At 36.7% G+C, this 19,800-nt stretch overlaps 3 protein-coding genes and 1 long non-coding RNA gene across 4 annotated transcripts; 3 read left to right on the top strand and 1 right to left on the bottom strand.

Annotated features, from left to right (window-relative positions):
* Positions 1-271: 271 nt before the first annotated feature.
* On the top strand, positions 272-1,928 carry LOC131023844 (rhodanese-like domain-containing protein 17). The gene is made up of 5 exons (XM_057953456.1): positions 272-451; positions 876-949; positions 1,025-1,095; positions 1,376-1,429; positions 1,781-1,928. The coding sequence occupies exons 1-5, from the start codon at positions 309-311 to the stop codon at positions 1,871-1,873; spliced, it is 435 nt and encodes a 144-aa protein (XP_057809439.1). The 5' UTR covers positions 272-308; the 3' UTR covers positions 1,874-1,928.
* Positions 1,929-1,944: 16 nt separating this feature from the next.
* Positions 1,945-7,101, top strand: LOC131023843 (oligopeptide transporter 7-like). The gene is made up of 6 exons (XM_057953454.1): positions 1,945-2,257; positions 2,323-2,890; positions 4,432-5,001; positions 5,690-5,945; positions 6,041-6,223; positions 6,326-7,101. The coding sequence occupies exons 1-6, from the start codon at positions 2,227-2,229 to the stop codon at positions 6,938-6,940; spliced, it is 2,223 nt and encodes a 740-aa protein (XP_057809437.1). The 5' UTR covers positions 1,945-2,226; the 3' UTR covers positions 6,941-7,101.
* A 6,184-nt stretch (positions 7,102-13,285) lies between these two features.
* On the top strand, positions 13,286-19,210 carry LOC131023841 (calmodulin-lysine N-methyltransferase-like). Its single transcript, XM_057953453.1, has 7 exons — positions 13,286-13,510; positions 13,610-13,787; positions 13,935-14,014; positions 17,291-17,351; positions 17,432-17,547; positions 18,153-18,285; positions 18,665-19,210. Exons 1-7 carry the CDS (start codon positions 13,414-13,416, stop codon positions 18,942-18,944), a joined length of 945 nt encoding a protein of 314 aa, XP_057809436.1. The 5' UTR covers positions 13,286-13,413; the 3' UTR covers positions 18,945-19,210.
* Positions 15,445-16,467, bottom strand: LOC131023842 (uncharacterized). Its single transcript, XR_009101538.1, has 2 exons — positions 15,915-16,467; positions 15,445-15,803 (listed from the first exon to the last, which is right to left on the bottom strand). It is a non-coding gene; the product is annotated as an uncharacterized LOC131023842 (long non-coding RNA).
* Positions 19,211-19,800: the final 590 nt, after the last annotated feature.

The following is a 19,800-nucleotide window of genomic DNA, read 5'->3' as shown; positions in this document are numbered from 1 at the left end:
TTTCAGACTAAGCAATCATTTATTGAGATAGGTTTGAGCAATCAACATGGACTTTTATTTTAATTTGAGTATGTGGGCTGCGTAGCTTGCTTTATCATTGAGTGGGCCCAAAAGGAGCCCAGCACGAAATCTATGGGTCGGTCAAAATAGTTTAGCTGCCCTGCCCTGCCCTGCCCACAAGATTCTCCTCTGCAGTTGGTTGCTGCAAACCAATCAAACGGCCAATTGGATTCTGATCCTAAGAATCTTTAATATAGCAGCTATATTTGTTTGATTTTGATCCAAGTGAAATTGCAGCTTGTCTAAAAATGGGTATAGTTAAGGCTGTTTTGTACAGTGGGTTTATTCTCCTTTTGGTTATTTGTAGTGATGGTGGAGCCAATGTCGTGACTGTGGATGTCCATGCAGCTACACATCTCCTCGCTCAAGCCTACATTTATCTTGATGTTAGGTTAAAATCTCTCTCTAACCTCTTCAAACTCTCTCTCTCTCTTTTTGAGTTGGGGAATGGGGAATGAGATTTGTTAAAAATGGATATTGAGTCCATTTCTTCCTTAAAATGCCTTATAAGGGAGAAGGTTGCCTCATCATATAAAGTGGCTCATGCCACTATCTCCAATCCAATGTGGGACACTTCAATAAGATTAGTTCCATATTTCTCACCCTATTCAGCTAGTACCGCTAAGCTACAATGCTCGTGGCTAACGCCCTCAACGTTTTTTTTTCTTTTTTGAGAGCCAACGTTTAATTACATTGTGCACAGTGGATACTTAATTAGTTAACATATATGTTTGTCCAAATTAGATTATTTCCAACAATCTCATGTTTATGTTTCTTTGATTTGTTATAGTACTAATTAAGCTGAATGAGAACAGGACTGAAGAAGAATTCAAGAATGGTCACTTGAAGAACGCCCTCAACATTCCTTACTGGTTATATACTCCGGAAGGTTGTAAATTTGTAATATGAAGTTTTCTTTTGTACTTTTTTCCTTTTTGGTTAACAAATTTGGCACATTATTTAGGTATGGTGAAGAACCCCAAATTTGTGGATCAAGTTCTGTCGCATTGTGACAAGGAAGATCGTCTCGTTGTGGTAAGTCTCTCATCAAAACATTTTTGGTTTTTCTTTTTTCTTCTTTTTGCTTTAGTCGGAAATTTACACTAAAGCTAGAATATGTATATGATTCATCTAAGTGTCAGATCCGTCACACAACAACAGTGTCCCTAAAAACAAATCGTTGATTTGTGGTATTGTTAGTGTTATGTGGGAAATTATGATACAAGTGGTGTATATATTGGTATCACAGTGTTCGACATTGTATAATTAATATTATGGAACTATGTAGTAATTGATAAAAACGTGTGTGTAACAGGGGTGCAAAAGTGGAGTCAGGTCCGTGTATGCAACCACTGATCTTCTTAATGCAGTAAGTCCCATTTTCTTTTATATATTTATCGGATTTGATTCGCCAAAACTTTAGTGTTTCTCATTAACGTAACCCTTTATTTTGTAAACCAAATTGATTGATGTTGTTATTTTTAATAGTATTATTTATTTGCTCTTTTAAAATTTTGTTTTTGATATAAATTGGAAGAATGCACTCGCAGTTACCCATTCCGAGAATATACCCATGCACTGTTATTTTTCATTCCAGATTTAAATTCTCTGAAACTAATTTATTCTTAAATCTTGACCTCAAAGATAGAATTATCCTTTAATATTTCAAACTAGTAGTAATTTGAAATTATATTACCAACACAAAGATGTTATGTTGCAGGAGTTCAAGCATGTATATAATATGGGAGGAGGATATTTAGCTTGGGTTGAAAGTGGATATGCGGTTGAGAATCTACACTCTTCGGAATTATAAATTATTGTAATCTAATTTTTTGAGTTACAGTAATATAATTTTATTCACAATAAAATATGTCCCACTCACAAGGAAGCAAAAGACACAGATGAAAGATCCATCCAATCCAAGTATTAATTTTTTTTTTAATATGATAAAATTTGGTAGTATTGTTTTTGTCGAGGCAAAGTTGGTCGGGCCGAATACCCGTCCAAGTGCATCCGGAAGAAACGAAGCCCCAAATTTCAACGTGAGACAATTAGTTTAAAATCTTGGCGAATGGATTCTGATTCCGATGACATCATCACCGCCATCCTTGCCACTTTGACTAAACAAATTGGAATCCTGATTATCCGCAACTGCAACAGTGAGAGATGATTGAAGAAGAAATCAGTGCTCCACTGAGTAAGTCAGCTATCTCATTTTGATTCGATATGAATAAACGCCTCATCCGAATTGAATATGTGTAGTTGGCACATCGGCCGCCGATGCCTCCATTTCGGGACAAGAGGAAAACTCGCCGGTGGAGCAGGTGGCGTTGACCGTGCCGCCCACCGACGACCCGGCGCTGCCCGTGGTGACCTTCCGGATGTGGGTTCTCGGGGCGGCTGCCTGCGTCCTGCTCTCCTTCCTCAACCAGTTCTTCTGGTACCGCCGCGAGCCGCTCTCCATCACGGCCATCTCCGCCCAGATCGCCGTCGTGCCCCTCGGCCACCTCATGGCCGCCGCCCTCACGCGCCGCCTCTTCTTCCGGGGGCGCAGCTGGCAGTTCACCCTCAACCCGGGCGGCTTCAACGTCAAGGAGCACGTGCTCATCACCATCTTCGCCAACTCCGGCGCCGCCAACCCTTACTCCATTCATATCGTCAGCGCCGTCAAGATTTTCTACGGCCGCAAGATGACTTTTTGGGTGTCGCTCGGGGTCGTTCTCACCACGCAGGTTCTGGGCTTCGGCTGGGCGGGGCTTCTCCGCCGGTATCTGGTCGACCCCGCCGCCATGTGGTGGCCGCAAAATCTCGTTCAGGTATCTCTCTTCAGGTGCGTCTACTCCGCTGTATGTAATCATTTCATTCACTTTGAAAATCTGCTACAGGGATTAACTTTCTAATTTGGTTATGATTGCTTGTTAGTACACAGTAATTATTGTTGGTTCATAACTTCAGCATTTTTAACTCTTAGGGTGCGTGTTCTAATTCAGAATTCACAAAATGCTTGAATGAGTGATTCTATCTACATCAAAATGCTCTTTCAACCGGATACAAAGCAAGTATTCTCAAATTGTAGAAATAATTCAAATGTCTAATCCATCTTACTAAACAATACTCCCTCCGTCCCATGAATCTTGACACGTATTCCTTTTTGGGTCGTCCCACGAATCTTGACACATTTTCAAATAAGGTAATAGTTTCTCTCTCTTACTTTATCACTTTTATACTTTATTAACTACACACTTAAAACACTAATATACAATTCCTTAATTTCCGTGCCAAAACCAAACGTGTCAAGATTCGTGGGACGGAGGGAGTATTTAATACTCCCTCCGTCCGCCAAGATTATGTAAAAATTACTATATTTGGCGTCCGCCAAGATTATGTCACTTTCCTTTTATGGCAATGGTCCCACCATCCTCTTTAATATTTTATCCTTACTAACACTCTTTATTTAGAAAAAACTCACTCAAAATTCAATCTCAACCACACATCTCATAAAGTGGTGGGACCCTTTCTCCACTACATCAAAATCATCACCAATTTTATTAAATCGTGCCCAAGCAATTTTACATAATTTTGGCGGACGGAGGGAGTAGTAAACATCCCCCTGAAGCTCTTGTTTCCTGTTACTGCACTGTTCTAATACATCTTCAAATTTAACGATTCAACATTTCTTGTGCAATTTCATTATTAGCTCCAGAGTAGGTTTTGCCTCAATTTCAGCACTTACAGAAGAAAGAATGTCTTCAAACCATGCCCCCTCTGTTTGTTTAAATTCATAGCTGCAACAACGAATCCAACTTGATAAATTTGCTGTTAGGACAGAGCCATGAACAGAATGATACCAAGAATACTACCTTTCAAGGTGTATTTATTGACACCAAGAACTGGAATTTCTTTTATGAATTTTCTGTTTTTTTAACCTCATGTGGACTAATGAGGATGCATGGTTCAGTATCTTGCCTTGCCTTCTAAAATGTGATTTTCATCATTTGAACCTTTTTTAGTCTCAGAGAACTCTTGCGGACCTAAGGATACTTCCTGCTTTGAATGTACTTAGGGGGCGTTTACTTGGCATGATTGACAATATGTAGGATTGAGTATTTTTATCCTCAATAGTAGGATATCTTCAATCCCACCATTTTCATGGGATTAGAATCAAACAAAACTAGCTTGAATGATAGAAATAATGAAGGGCCTTGGGATATCCAAAAGTTGCAATCCATCAAAGTAAACAAGGGATTAGCCTTACTATTTTTATCTATCAAGCTTAATCCTCCAAAGTAAACACCCCTTAGTGTCTAAAGGTGGCATTGTTCTTGTATGTTTCTATGCCAAGTATGTAACCATCGGATTTATAAATTGCAGGGCACTTCATGAGAAAGAAGTCAGAGCCAAGGGTGGAGTGACGCGGAATCAGTTCTTCCTCATCGCCTTTATTTGCAGCTTTGCTTATTATGTATTTCCGGGATATCTCTTCCCAAAGCTTACTTCAATCTCCTGGCTTTGCTGGATATTTTCTTCTTCGATCCTCATTCAACAGCTTGGTTCTGGACTCCATGGTCTCGGATTAGGTGCTATCGGCCTTGATTGGTCGAGCATATCCTCATATCTCGGCAGCCCATTAGCTAGCCCGTGGTTTGCTACTGCTAACATTGCTGTTGGATATATCTTCTGTGTGTACATAGTTACGCCTATTATGTACGGGCTCAATGTCTTCAGAGCTAGGACCTTTCCCATATTCTCAGATGACCTCTTCACATCGGAGGGGCAGGTCTACAACATCTCGGCTATTATAGATTCAAACTTCCACGTTGACTTAGATGCATATGAGCGTGAAGGCCGTCTCTATCTCACCACCTTCTTCGCCACGACCTATGGTTTTAGCTTCGCCTGTCTCACTGCCACCATTGTTCATGTCCTCCTTTTCCACGGCAAGTAAGTTGTACTAATGACTCAGAATTGCATTCAATCTTTAATGATCTTATATTGTATAACCAAGACAGATGGACCTTTCCATGTATTATTGAGGATTATGTGCTTCAAATTGTGTTATGAACGCCCTTCTATGTTAGAAACTCCACTAGTTTGGCAAAATACGTATAAACTAGTTGAGTTTTCTAGAACTTACTTACTTAGTATCAAATTCGCTCTCTAACTTTATATTTTCTAATCACTGATGCTAACTAGACAACTAGTTATCAATGGATAGTGTCTGAGGTAAGACAAAAACTGAAACCATTTGGTTTGATTTTGCACGAAGAATACTCCATGGTTTACCTCACGTTGCAAGTAGATGAACTGAACGTGTATCTGTTAAGATCAGATGGCTCGTAAAAATTGTACTCCCTCCGTCCGCGATATCGTTTCCACATTGTGGACGGCACGGGTTTTAAGAAAAGTGGTGGATTGTAGTGGATATGTAGTTAGTGGAGTTTGGGTCCCACAATTGTTGTGAGTGGAAGTTTGTGGACCCTACTTCTATAAATGGAAGTGGAAACGATATCGCGGACGGACCGAAATGGCAAATGTGGAAACGATATCGCGGACGGAGGGAGTAGGTGTCAATATTGTTCCGTAGAACTGCTTTGTTGGGTTATGAAACTGACAGCTTTTGTGTGCTTAGAGATCTGTGGCTGCTGAGCAAATCTGCGTTCAAGGAGAAGACGATGGATGTACACACCAAGCTTATGCAAAACTACAAGAAAGTTCCAGAATGGTGGTTCTTATGTGTACTTTTCATAAATATTGCTGCCACCTTACTTCTCTGTCAATATAACATAGATCAACTTCAGTTGCCGTGGTGGGGCGTCTTATTAGCTTGTGCTCTTGCCTTTTTCTTCACCCTTCCTGTTGGAGTCATCACTGCCACAACAAACCAAGTGAGACTCTCTAGCTGATCCTAAATCTGTTTGCACTTCATTCTTTATATTTTTCTTGGTTGTGGATGTCCTTATAATCTCTACATTGTCATCAGATACCAGGATTGAACGTGATCACGGAATACCTTATTGGATTCCTCTATCCCGGTTATCCGGTCGCCAACATGTGCTTCAAGGTATATGGCTACATCAGCATGAAACAAGCGCTGGTGTTTCTTCAAGACCTCAAACTCGGACATTACATGAAAATACCACCTAGAACGATGTTCATGGCCCAGGTTACTTCCATTTTTTTGTTTTCCATATTTCCCCAAACAGATTATTGTTAAATCGGCAATATATATCGTAATCTTGCTCATTCTTGAATGTTGATTGATCAGGTAGTTGGCACTCTGATATCATCAGTGGTGCATCTAGGAACAGCATGGTGGCTCATGGACACCATCCCCAACATCTGTGACCGGGAAGCGCTTCCTCCTAGCAGCCCGTGGACATGCCCGAGCGACCATGTGTTCTATGACGCCTCTGTCGTGTGGGGATTGATCGGACCACAGAGGATATTTGGGAATCTTGGCTACTACTCTGCCATCAACTGGTCTTTCCTAGTCGGGGCCGTGGCTCCTGTTGTAGTGTGGGTGGCCACCAAGGCCTTCCCAAGGCAGCAGTGGCTTAGGCAAGTTTCAGTTCCTGTGATGCTGGTGTCCGTCATCAATATGCCTCCAGCGACTGCTGTGAACTACAACAGCTGGATCATCATAGGGTTCTTGTCGGGGTATGTTGCATACCGATACTACCGGGAGTGGTGGAGTCGACACAACTATGTGCTGTCGGGGGCGCTTGATGCGGGATTGGCTTTCATGGGAGTGTTTCTGTATCTATGTTTGGATATGGGGAATGTTAGCCTTGAGTGGTGGGGAAGTGTTAGTGATGGATGCCCTCTGGCTTCTTGCCCAACTGCTAAAGGCATTGTTGTTGAGGGATGCCCCATTTTTTGAACTGCTTTTCTCCTCATTGCTCTTCATTCACACAACTTTTTTGTATGCTTCAATATATCATGTTGTATATTAGTAATGATGGATATAGAATATCTTCACTAATAGAATTTTGATGTACTCTTTTATGTTTATTATTATAAACTTATTTCATCTTTAAATCAGGTGGACATTGTGCACATTGTTTTTGCTCTCATGTTAGTAAGTTTTTTGAATGTGACTGTCGAATAAAAGAAAAGTTTCACTTTCCTAACTCATTTACATAGTTTTTTAGTTTGATTTTGAACAAGTTTTCAGGTTTTAGTTGTTATTTTCACATGTTTTGGCTCTATTGTAAGGTATTGTTGTTGGTTTTTTTTTTTTAATGTAATTAAATGACAAAAGTGTAAGTTGAGGGCCAAATACTAAAAGAGCATATTCAAGAAAATAGAGAAATTTGGGAATAACACAAAAATATGGGTACAATCGGGTTGACCCGCATTCTAACCCTGATCCGCATCCTGATTTGAACCCGTATTCTGACCCAAATAGTGTAAATGACATTGCCTATAATTAATACTATTCGATTATATAAATGAAATTTTAACATTTTAAAATCTTATAGTGTCATTTTCAATCTTATAGTGTCATTAAAATATTATAGTGTCATTTACAATCTTATAGTCAATTACAAGAAGTGTCATTTATATTTATGAATAGTGTCAATTATACACAATTTCATTTATAATGTTATAGTGTCATTTATACGTAGAGTCATTTGTATAACAGAATAATGTCATTTGTATAATCGAGTAGTGTCATTTACTCCCTCCGTCCACCAAAAAAACTCCCAGTTGGGGTTCGGCACGGAGACTAAGAAAGCTGAAAAATGTGGTGTACAGGTGGTGTAAAAGACTAAAAGGGTAGTGTTTATGTATTGTGATTACTTTTACTAATCTTTCACTAGCTATTTGATAATAATAATAATAATAACAATAATAATAATAACAACAACAATAATAACAATAATAATAATAATAATAATAATAATAACAATAAAAATAACAATAATAATAATAATAATAATAACAATAATAATAATAATAATAATAATAATAATAATAAGGATAATAATAATAATAACAATAATAATAATAATAATAACAATAACAATAATAAGAATAAGAATAATAATAATGATAATAATAATAATAAGGATAATAATAATAATAACAATAATAAGAATAACAATAACAATAATAAGGATAATAATCATAATAATAATAATAACAATAATAATAATAATAATAATAATAATAATAATAATAATAATAATAATAATAAGGATAACAATAATAATAATAATAATAATAATAATAATAATAATAATAATAATAATAATAATAATAATAATAATAATAATAATAATAACAACAACAATAACAATAATAAGGATAATAACAATAACAACAATAACAATAACAATAACAATAACAATAACAATAACAATAAGGATAATAACAACAACAACAATAATAATAATAAGTTTAAGGGAGACTAATTACATAAGTAATGGTAGAGTAAAGTGGGTCCAATAGGTAAAAGTGTAGTAATTTTAAAAGCAAGGGAGGGTATAATTGTCCAAAAAGCAGAGTAGGAGTTTATTTCGTGGACAAATATTTAAGGGCAAGTAGGAGTTTTTTTGGTGGACGGAGGGAGTACATAATTTGGGTCAGGATGCAGGTCAAAATTTGAATACGGGTCAACCTGATTGTACGATACACCTGATTATACCCAAGACCATCTCTGAAAATAAAACGGTTTGTCTAATGGCAAATTAAGCGTTGGAAAATCAGAAATAATCTATTTTTTTTTCCCTTTCGTGAACTGTTTATTAATCTTGCCCTAAATTTTCAACTTTGCTTTTAAATTGAGGCCCGATTACTTATGTGGCTCTTCAAATTCGGGTTCTCTTTTTTAATTGGCACAATTGGCGGTGACATTTTTAATTTTATTAATTCTTGCTTTTATTTTGCTACTAATCCACTCCTTTCATTTTCAAACAAGTATCATATTGCGGATTTTTTTAAATGTCATATTGTAAAATTTTGAGTAAAATAAGCTAAATTTTCAATTTTACCCATATTTTAATATTATAATTAAATGCGTTTTCTTTATTTTCTTCTCCACTTAATAGACAAAGAGATGAAAGAGTCAAAATTTGAAATCTTAAAATTAGGAAATTTAATTAAGGATATACACGTAAAATTATACTCCTTCTTGGTATGTATAATTTTGTATCATATGACATTTATTTGAAGATGAATGGAGTATTTCCCTACTCCTTATCTTCAAACCATCACCCTCCCCAAGACGATGACACCAACAACAATAATTGATGATGCTTCAACACTGCACTCTCCACCACAGGCAGTGATAGCGACACCACCACCAAATCTCGATATAGTGATGTTGTTAGCGCTGTGGGGAAAAGTGGGTGACAACAATTTGGGAGCCGAGAAAACGGACGAGAAAGCAGTGGCTAGGACCTGTAATACTGTTGAGGATCCTGCACATAAGGGTGTAAATCGAGTCAGGCAAGCGAAGAAAGTCATATTCGAAACCCGAACATTTAAGGTTAGGGTTGAAAATTTCTAACCCGAAATTTTTTTGAACCCAATTAGTCCGCACCTGAATAACACGTAACCCGATAAGGCTAGCCCGAAACTCGATGGGTTGGCCCGGTTGACATCCCTAATTACACTGCATGCAGACGGGATTGAATCCAAGACCTCTCACAAATCACAATAAAGAGTCTTTTGGTGTCTCAGCCGTGTTACTTGAGCTAGGCCTCATTAAAACCTTAGGGAGTGTTTGGTATGATGGTCTAGATATAGCTAGATAATTAAACTCAAGTTGTGTTTTGTGCATTGATAGCTTAAAAATGTGTTTGATACGTGTTTAAACACCAGATATGAACAAATGCTGAGTGTTTGGTACGCAAGCATACATATTAGATTACACCATCAATTTACAAATTTAACCCTTCACTAAATTCGAAATGCCAATCATATCCCTTGTAATATAAATATACAAATTAGTTCAAACCCAATTACCCAAACACGCAGTTTCATTGGGCGCGCACTGAAATTAGAGATTGAGCTCAAGGCGATGTTTCTAGGCTCCAAACCCTGCGAAGATCGACCGTGTGATACCATGAGTTCCGTGACTCAAGGTTAGTGGCATTCATCTGTTACGTGTATGTGCGTCGTTTTCGTTGTTTTCATATTTGTTTGATTCTCCGATTTTGTTCGATTGTGCAACTCATGCTATCGAAATCACGATTGTTTAAATTTGTTGATGGGTGTATGATGGTTAGGACTTTAGGACTCATTCATGTGATATTTGTGCTGCTGTATTTCAGTATTTGGTATACAATTAGATGGTGAAATCATATCAGACCTTGTTTCCTACTGTGGATTTAATATTTTCTGATTTTGCGTGGTTATTTTCTGTTGGTTTTAGTGATTTGGTGGCATTGTAAGCGTGCATAGATATTTGATGAATTCTCTGCCAAGTTGTATGGACAATCAGATATGTTCCAAAGATGCTTGATGCCATTTTCCCTCAAAGTTTATGCTAGTTTTCAGTTTTAAAATTTACAGTGAACGTTGAATTGTTTTGGGTTCTGTATGATTATCTTATTATCGTAGGTGTTGACACAAAAGGGTCTAGATTTGAATATTACTACTATCCTGCACACTCATTTAATTTGTTTGATCAAGTCGGATTTATACATGTATTTGGAAAATACAACAAGACTCTTGGTTTTGGATATGTTTGGAGATTCATGTGCTAGAACTCTTTTACTATAGGCTGATTGTTATGGATTTCATTACAATATGTATGAATGCGAGTTGCTGGGCTGCAATAACCTCAAATTGTGATTGCCTGTTATGAAATGCATTTGTTTCTATGTTATGGTTGTTGCTTTTATCAATTGGGTGCAGGAAGTTATGACTGTAGCCGTAGTCGTGTTAACAAGACTGACAAAACACGATGAAGTTGGTTAACACGTGAGGAGGATGTCCTACTGGCTGCCTTGAAGGAACTTGTGGCCCAAGGCTGGAAATCAGACAACGGATTCCGAACAGGCTATTTGAACAAGTTAGAAGATGCAATGAATAAGGAATTTCCCTCTACTAACTTGAGGGATGCCACACATAAACACAAAGACAATCACGTGGAAAAAGAATTACTACTCACTATCTGCAATGCTCAATCGAAGTGGCGTGGGCTTTAACTCAAAGAGTACGCACATGATCGAATGCAACGACGAACAATGGGATCAGATCGTCAAGGTTTGAAGCTTCATTACCCTTTGCATTTTGATGTTGTCACTTGTAATAATATAGTGCTACTGCTAGTAATATACGGAGAGTAGATGTGCTTTCTTGATAACAGTTTGTGTCCGCATGTTGGCTGAACTTATAATCAAAATGTCTCCTTCTGTTGTTCCTCTGCATTATTATCAGTTGGAGATATCAAAGTTAAACAATAGGATCCATGACTATGCTAGCTAATAGTATCTTCACATGAGAGTGCATTTCATTTTCATTCTTCATCGTCTTCTAAAGCTTGAAGTTTATTATTATTATTTTCTGCGTAACATAGTTTCAGTACAGGTTCTTTTTGCTGGCTTTGTAGAGCCATGTTGTGCCCCACAACAATTCATCCTGCAAAAAAATTATTATTCTGCTATCAAAATTTGCTTTTACAAAATTACATCTCATTTACATTAGTGTATATATATATATATATATATATGTATATATATATAGAGAGAGAGAGAGAGAAGGGTTCAACAGAGAATGCTAAATATTTAGAGAATAGAGAAATCGTGAAACAAAAACGAACAGATCTATAATTTTGTTGAACAAATCAATGTACCGCATGAATAACAATTTGCCCCGGGTTCGAATCCTGCTGGTGGCGAGTTTTTCTCCATTTTTACTAAATACGTCTGTTCATTACTTATGTTGATTTGTTCGTAAAATATATAGAATAAAAAGATAATTCTCTGTTGAACTCAACCCTACACACACACACACACACACACACACACACACACACATATATATATATATATATAGGGGAGAGCTACAGTAAAAACACTTCTTAAAATATAAATATAAACGTTTTTTAATGTACGAATTTTATCCAACAGAGTTACGAATTCATCCAACATGGTTACGAATTGTGAAAAATAAATTTTTGCTACCTTTGAGATTCGAACCCAGGACCACGAATTCATCCAAAAGGGTTACGAATCAACCGTAGATCTTGATGATCTAAGGGCTGAAAATCATTTATATTTTATACACTTAAGAGTATTTTTATTCTAGCCCTCCCCTATATATATATATATATATATATATATATATATATATATATATATATATATAGGGGAGGGCTAAAATAAGTACACTTCTTAAGATATAAAATAAGAATCATTTTCAGCCCTTAGATCATCAAGATCTACGGTTGATTCATCATCCTGTTAGATGAATTCATGGTCCTGAGTTCAAATCCCAAAGGTGACAAAAATTTATTTTTCGCAATTCATACCTTTATACAACGAATTCATACGTGTTCCACATAAAATTCATACATTCTTCCTAGTTCTTATTTCTTATTTTAAGAGGTGCTCTCACGGTAGCCCTTATATATTACCTGATAGCCACTATAATCACAATAAAAAGGGCAGACTCCTTCACCGATAATACTGTTATTGTAAGACTCTATATTTGTCTGCAAACTGAAATACCTGCAAAATATATGTAAGCATATAAGAATTTGGCAACTGACTATATATGTTTATCACAGTGTGACGGTAATGCGAGGTTGATGCGTTACAAAATTTGGCCGTACTTGGACGAGTGGAGGGAGATATTTGGTCAAGACAGAGCCACCGGCGACAGTGCTGAAGATCTTGTTGAAGCAATTCATGATCTGAATCACCGTGAAGATCCTATTCCAGCGCATGTCAATGGAGATTATCAAGTAACTTTGGATGATGTGTATGAGTCCTTGGTAGTCGATGACATCACTAGTGAGAGCCAAAAAGCAGAGGCAACATCCCGTGGCATAACTAAGAAGAGAAAGGCAGGTGATGGACTAAACGGGATGTACGAGATGCTTGCAGAAATCAATCGCACGATACTAGTGCACCAAACAGGCCCTTAGTATTACAGATATACCAAACAATCATGTAAGCCTGTATACTAGTGCCCTATACAGTGCACCAAACAGGCCCTTAGTATTAATAACCCTTATACTTAAATATGGACATAAAATAGATTTTTATTATTTTCGGGGTGTAAAATACCAACATCCAACAACTGGAGGTGCAAAATTACATAACATAGTTGTAGTTAGCTGATCAACTGTTCAAATTCACAGAACAAGGAACGACGTCGCTCGACGTGGCAACGCCAATGATGAAGCCTGATCAGCCACAGTCAACGCCAAAGCCGTCGTCTTTGCGGTGGCAAATCCTCCGCCGCGCTCTTCTCCGCCGTCCATCCAATTCCCGTAAGCTTATCTATGCATATTTGCATTTGAAATCATTTCTACGCGCCAAAATCATTTCGTGTAAAGTTGGAAAATTCTCGTCAAACAAATAATTTGCAGATGATTCCAGTGAAAACATCAGTTTAGACAAAGTATCGCGACGAACGAGAAGTGGATTCAATCTGATACCGTGCCATTTGGTGAATGACGGCGGCGAAGATCCGGATTCTTTATCTAGGAGAGATGTTTGTTTCCGCTACACATTGCCTCTTCCTAGTGCTCCTGAGCTTTGTCTACGGTGAGTTACGGATGCTAATGTACCGATAGTTGTCCAGTTGCTAGCTCAATTGGTTGTACCCTCGTAGCTTATGGTTGGTACTGTTGAAATGCTGCTTCAATTATGGTTTGTTGCGGTTGTGTAACTAGTGGCAATATGTTTATGCAGTCAAAGATGGGAAGATTGTGTTGATCTCAATGACTTTGAAGTCTGTAATCGATACGACATAGACAATACGGGACTTGTATGTAAGTAGAGTGTTATTTTCTCTTGATGACTACTTAGCTCTGTTTCCAGCTTAATTTGACCTTCCGAGCAATCAATGAAGCTCCCCAGAATGTTAACATGTCGAAACAATCAGTAATATCGAACTTGCTCAGTATTCTTTAACACGTCATTGTGAAGCTGGTCATACCAGTGAAACTTTTTTGAAGTGATTGTCCTTAGCAAGTGGTTTAGAAATATCTCAACTGGTTTACTGTTTGTAATTTCACCCATTTGACATCAGATTTTTGAAGGATGATAGATGAAGTTATTTAGGATGTGAAGAGTATTAATTAACAAGAATAGTAGTTTATTCTGATTCTGGTCAAACTCAAGCTAGTTTCAACTTGGAGTCTTGTTGTGTTGGCTCATTGTAGGGCATCAATCTGAATGAGCTTTCCTACACACAAAAGTTGATAATGATTGTATCACCTGATTACTGAATCTTAGAAATTTCAAGCCTTGAAAGAATTACACAAACTTCAATTGCTTGTGCTTGATCTCAGTCAATTAGTAAGTTACCTTAGCAGGTTAAATCAATTTTCATATCAAAGTGATTTTCTTGTTCAGTTTGAACTAATTTTTTGAAGGGCCTTAGATTATGTTGTTTGCCCTATTCTGCCTGCAAAGGTTTCATTACTGAGGAATGACATTGCCAACAATCGCTGTTCGTGTCATTGAAAGATGAACTAGTGGCCAATCAGTCTGGTTCCTCTGTGAGTAGTCATATATATAATGTAGAAGAAGGACTCCATAGCAAGATAATGTATAGGAGAACCACAATTTACTGGAATCCCATGTCAGTCAGTTTGTCATTGGTTGTACTTGGAAGTAGGTAAGGACACCATCTCCATAAGATGTTGGCAACCCAGATCAGGAATTTGAGCAATTCAGCTAAAAGGGCATTCTTCGTGCCTGTCTGAAGTAGAGTGTGATTTTCCTAGAAGTTAGTAAAAGAGTGATTTATTCTACTTTCTGATATCTACAAACTGGCAGAGGCTCAATTTATCCACAGTATTACTGATCTGAACAATCAACAGAATTTATAGAGGAGTTAGATATGAACAGAGATGTGGGCCTTAACCTCTCTTTTACATTCTGTAGTATAGTTTTCGATTGCAATGGTTGCATAAGCCAGTATATATGTTGCAGAAGATGCTTGTAATTTGCATAAGTTGTTTGTAGTGACTGCATAGCGAAATTCAATTAATTAGATACAATATTCGCTCCCTTCAGGATTCGAACCTAGGTAAAAATTTGTGCAGTATTATACTGCAGCTTATGCAACACTATATACTGGCTTATGCAATCATTCTCATTTCTCACGAAAGATAGCATTCTCAGTATAACTCATCCCTATATATATATATATAGTCATATATCAACAACGATGAAAAAGTTGATTGATCACAAAAAAATTGATTAGTTTCATTGGCTTGGCTTCATCATAGACTTGATAAATGTTTGAAACAGTTAAAATGACATGAAATCTTCCTAAAATGGCTTCAATCTAACTAATTCATATTAGGCTATCTGCAAGTCAGTTGTGCATGTAATAGGACTGCTACTTTAGGACAGAAATTATGACTTCTCTGTTCAGCAATATTGCCTTCCATTCATCCTGGTGGACTGGCTTGCTCCTATATTTCATGTCTGGTTCAATGTGAATTCTTGCATGGCTCTACAGCTGTATATTCCTAGCCACGGGTACCACTAAGTGTTCACATCTCTATAGAAGTTCATTTTCCAGTCCACTTGGGAACAGCATGCAGGCTGTAAGATATAACTGAAATAACATAAGTATTTTTTGCACAGAAATGATTAACTATAAAGCAGCCTTGGGAAAAAACTGAGTGACATCTTGATGAAGAAAATGAGCATTACATATCAGAGATTGGAGATGTCAGGGCATATGGTCGTGTTTCTAGATGTGGAATCACCATAAAATCGGGACTGCAATAACCAATAATCTTCTGTTTCTTCAGTGGTCTTTTCTCTCTGGGATTTCTTTTTCATGTATAGTATGAGAGAATGAAATTAAATGTCATGATGTAAAAGGAATTGACTTAATATACTTCTAGCCAAGGGTTACCAAATGGACATCATATGGGAAGAAAGGGTACACAAATACAGAAGATCTTCCAAAGATAGAAAATGAATACCAGTATACCACAAACTAAGTTCGACCAAGAGCTGCAATTAAGGAGTCTGCCTTTGTCATAATTTTTTTATTTCTTCATTCTTTCGTGCTACTGTTACTCCTCTGCTTCTTCCTTTCAGCATTTGGTAAGTGAAGCTTGATGTGCCTGGATGGGCCTCTTCTAGATATTTATATTATATTAGATTAATATGGACATGGCATAGTAATTCAAACATCAGGTGATGTTTATCATCATTTACTTTCTTGTGGATCTTATAGCTCAAAAACTGAGTTCCCTTGAATGAAAAGTGGAACCTGTGGGCCAGATAAAAAGTCACTAAAGCAACAAATTAGAATTAGGAAAAAGTCCTAATCTGCATAATCCCATGACGAAAGTTACTTATGCCAAGTTTGGCACAACGAAGGCCAATGAGGTATTGTATAGGTTATTTTTGTAACAATGAGACCTGATAGTTGGAAGTCTGGTGCTGGTTTGAGACTTCAGACTAAATCAGACAAAAAAAGAAAAATCACTTGATAACAAATCTGGATGACACATTTGCAGTGCGATATGTTTCTGTGATTAGAAAAGATGTTAGCAATCAGTTATGTTTAAGTATCATCTTCTTAAATGCTAAGGTTAAAAAACATGGAGATTCATTTTCTCAAGTTTGTTATTATGCTTTTAAAACAAGCACTCTCAAACTGGAGGTCCATGTTGCCAATTCTATTTCTGGAATTATTAGGTTTAAGACATGCAAGCTTGTTGGTTTTTACTGTATTTGTCTTGTTATTACATCCTTCTCTAGGGACATATTTTGACACAATACAATATGGGAAGTTTGTACATTAATTTTCCAAACATTTGGTCTTGTATGTATCTGATGTATTTGACAAACCAAAACTACTTTTTGCATCTCATTCATGTATATCTGAGAAATAAAATTATTTAAAGTTATATTGAACTTTCCTAAGTTGTTTTCTAGCCAAGTTTTTGTAGTTCGTATACATGATTCAAGAAATGATAATATTTTTCTGCTCAAACCACTCTTTCTTCTAAATCCATGACTACATGTTCTGAGGAACACTTATATTCATAGATTTTTTTTTTTGTTAACAGGTCAGTGGCCTTCAGAGGATGTACTTGCTTATTATTGCATGTCACATCTTGATTATTTCAGGTTTATTAATAACCTTGATTCATTTGGTTGCTACAGCATTTCTGCTGGATTTTTTTCTAATTCATTCTCTATGTTTTTAGGAATAAAAGAGTTATTGAACTTGGATCAGGGTACGGGCTTGCTGGTTTTGTTATTGCTATGGCTGCAGAAGCGTTAGAAGTGGTGATATCAGATGGAAACCCTCAAGTTGTTGATTGTATCCTCTTACTTTATTTAATCAAATGATAGGGCAGGCTTATGTATAGGAATATTACTTCATGGTATCTACTTTCTGGACAGTTTTAATTCTTTGATTTAGCAGTGTGCAGCATGCTCAAAATGACTGATTATGCTGCATTTTTCACAATAATGGGCTATGTACTTGTCAAGCTCTTGGCACCTTGAATTAAGATAGGAAACCAGGAAAATAGAGTTCTGAATACCTTTTTGAAGCCCCACTTTTTGTTTGGTGATAAACTTCCAAGATATAAGTATGACATAGAAACATCGTGGCTTCAAGCCTGCAAGAAGTCTCAGCATCTAAGTGGTACCAATTAGTTTTGAGTACAAATCAATATAATGATGCTGTGGTATATCTCACCTTTTTCTGGTAGAATATGCATAGGAGTAGTATACAGCTTAATGTTGTGTGCTGCCACCAAGGGATTTAAAATAGTACACTCTAAGCATGAACACTTCTATACATTGAGGATTGTTTTGATGGAAATAAAGAAGTTGATCTTATTGGACCACTTTTAATACATTGTAGGTCTGCATGTTTCATGAATTGTTCTACGTAGAATGAAGGTTCTTAACAAGCAGATATACAGCATAACATCAATATCAACTCTGCTGCACTCGGCAGTACAAAGGTGAAGTCAATGATCCTGCACTGGGATCAGCATGTAGTCTCAGATATCTCTGGAACCTTCGACATCATTGTTGCGAGTGACTGGTAATTGGTTTATATGAATTAAAAAGTCATTTCATGCACACATCTGCTTTTCCCTGAATTCACTACATTTAAATTTGCTCTTGCTGAGGAATTGATAGATCTGTGGATGTAGAATTAGTGACTATACATGATATATCTATTGCCTGTGCATTAAAAAATGTTGTAAAACTAGGAAATAGGTATTCTGCATTGCTCATGAAGGGTACTGACATGGAATGACTAGATTCCGATGAAGTTTGTTTACCGGTGAGCCTTATGCTCAAGATCATCCAATCATATATATTATGATACATTAGCTGCACATGCAAGCACTTATGTGAGAACTTTTTGTATCACTATATCAAGCTCATTGTGTTGACTTTAGCTTGTCATTTTGCAGCACTTTTTTTAAGAAATTCCACAAAGGGCTGGCTCGAACAATCAGATGCTTGCTTAAAGAACATGGTCCCTCTGAAGCCATACTTTTTAGCCCCAAAAGAGGCGATTCGTTGGACAAATTTCTGCTGGAAGTTGAGGCTAGTGGGCTGCACTTCACCATCACCGAGACCTACGATGCAGAAATCTGGAGACGGCATAAAAGTATTATTAACGGTGATCACTCCTGGCCCAACTATGAGTCAGACCACTGTTACCCTTTATTGGTCAGCATTACACGGTGAACTTCTTTTTGTGCTCTGCTTTTGCCGTTTCTTGTCTGCTGCCTACGCTTTGATCTAAGCTTTCTTTTTTATTACTAGTATTTCTAGATGGAACCATCTATCCTTATGAAAGTTATGACATAGGAAAGCACTAAGCTTCTCATTGATTCCTCGAAATTTGGTGCAGATTATTTCTTTATGCTACATAGTATTCAAAGTTTTGTAGTAATATATAATATAAACTCAAAACTACTTTAAAGTATTAGTGGATATAATGTTTTGTTTAAGGGAAGATTTGTTTGATTATCTTCTTTGTAGGTATATATAAAAATAGGGTGAGTGCAGGAACTTTAAAAATGCAAAAGATTCCCCCCGCCCATTATCCTCATTAAAGACAATTTTTTCACATACTTATTTCTCTGAAAGAATAAGATAGATTCTGCTAAGACGATAGATGCTTTCAAAAGGTGGCAGTGCGATTCCCTGTGGATCAAGTTTATGCTTTTCTATTTTTTTCTTTGCGATTTTATTTATTACTATCATTTATGCAGATTTTTTCTAACGAGTTGGGATTTTTCCTATTTGAGACTACTGTTAAGGCCATTTGATGCGTGAGCTTGACACTTCCAGTTATAGCATATGAAAATGAACACAAGTAACTGGGAATTGTGTCCCTCTTTAAAATGCACATCTTTGTATTTATTTATTATTTTCAAAATTTGCAAGTTGTATGAATTGAAAATTAAAAATCTCAAGGAGACGCTTGTAGTCTTTACGGGGGTATTCAAAATTATTGATTTTATTTAAAAGGGATCAAACCAAAATTGTTAGGATAATTTTGTAACTTCATATTTTAAATACTGTATTGCATATACAA

This window comes from Salvia miltiorrhiza, chromosome 4 (assembly GCF_028751815.1).
Source record: "Salvia miltiorrhiza cultivar Shanhuang (shh) chromosome 4, IMPLAD_Smil_shh, whole genome shotgun sequence".
NCBI classification, from domain to species: Eukaryota; Viridiplantae; Streptophyta; class Magnoliopsida; order Lamiales; family Lamiaceae; genus Salvia; species Salvia miltiorrhiza.
Note: the sequence above shows the minus strand (reverse complement) of the source record. Positions and strands in the feature narration are given on the sequence as shown.

What these genes read in the sequence shown, in the direction of transcription:
- LOC131023841 (XM_057953453.1), top strand. Translation starts at nt 13,414, where the DNA reads ATGATGAAGCCTGATCAGCCACAGTCAACGCCAAAGCCGTCGTCTTTG. An exon ending in AGACAATACGGGACTTGTAT is followed by an intron (nt 14,015 to 17,290) that starts GTAAGTAGAGTG and finishes TTTTGTTAACAG; the next exon opens with GTCAGTGGCCTTCAGAGGAT. An exon ending in TCACATCTTGATTATTTCAG is followed by an intron (nt 17,352 to 17,431) that starts GTTTATTAATAA and finishes CTATGTTTTTAG; the next exon opens with GAATAAAAGAGTTATTGAAC.
- LOC131023844 (XM_057953456.1), top strand. Translation starts at nt 309, where the DNA reads ATGGGTATAGTTAAGGCTGTTTTGTACAGTGGGTTTATTCTCCTTTTG. An exon ending in TACATTTATCTTGATGTTAG is followed by an intron (nt 452 to 875) that starts GTTAAAATCTCT and finishes GAATGAGAACAG; the next exon opens with GACTGAAGAAGAATTCAAGA. An exon ending in CCACTGATCTTCTTAATGCA is followed by an intron (nt 1,430 to 1,780) that starts GTAAGTCCCATT and finishes GTTATGTTGCAG; the next exon opens with GAGTTCAAGCATGTATATAA.
- LOC131023843 (XM_057953454.1), top strand. Translation starts at nt 2,227, where the DNA reads ATGATTGAAGAAGAAATCAGTGCTCCACTGA. An exon ending in GTTCAGGTATCTCTCTTCAG is followed by an intron (nt 2,891 to 4,431) that starts GTGCGTCTACTC and finishes TATAAATTGCAG; the next exon opens with GGCACTTCATGAGAAAGAAG. An exon ending in GAACGATGTTCATGGCCCAG is followed by an intron (nt 6,224 to 6,325) that starts GTTACTTCCATT and finishes TTGATTGATCAG; the next exon opens with GTAGTTGGCACTCTGATATC.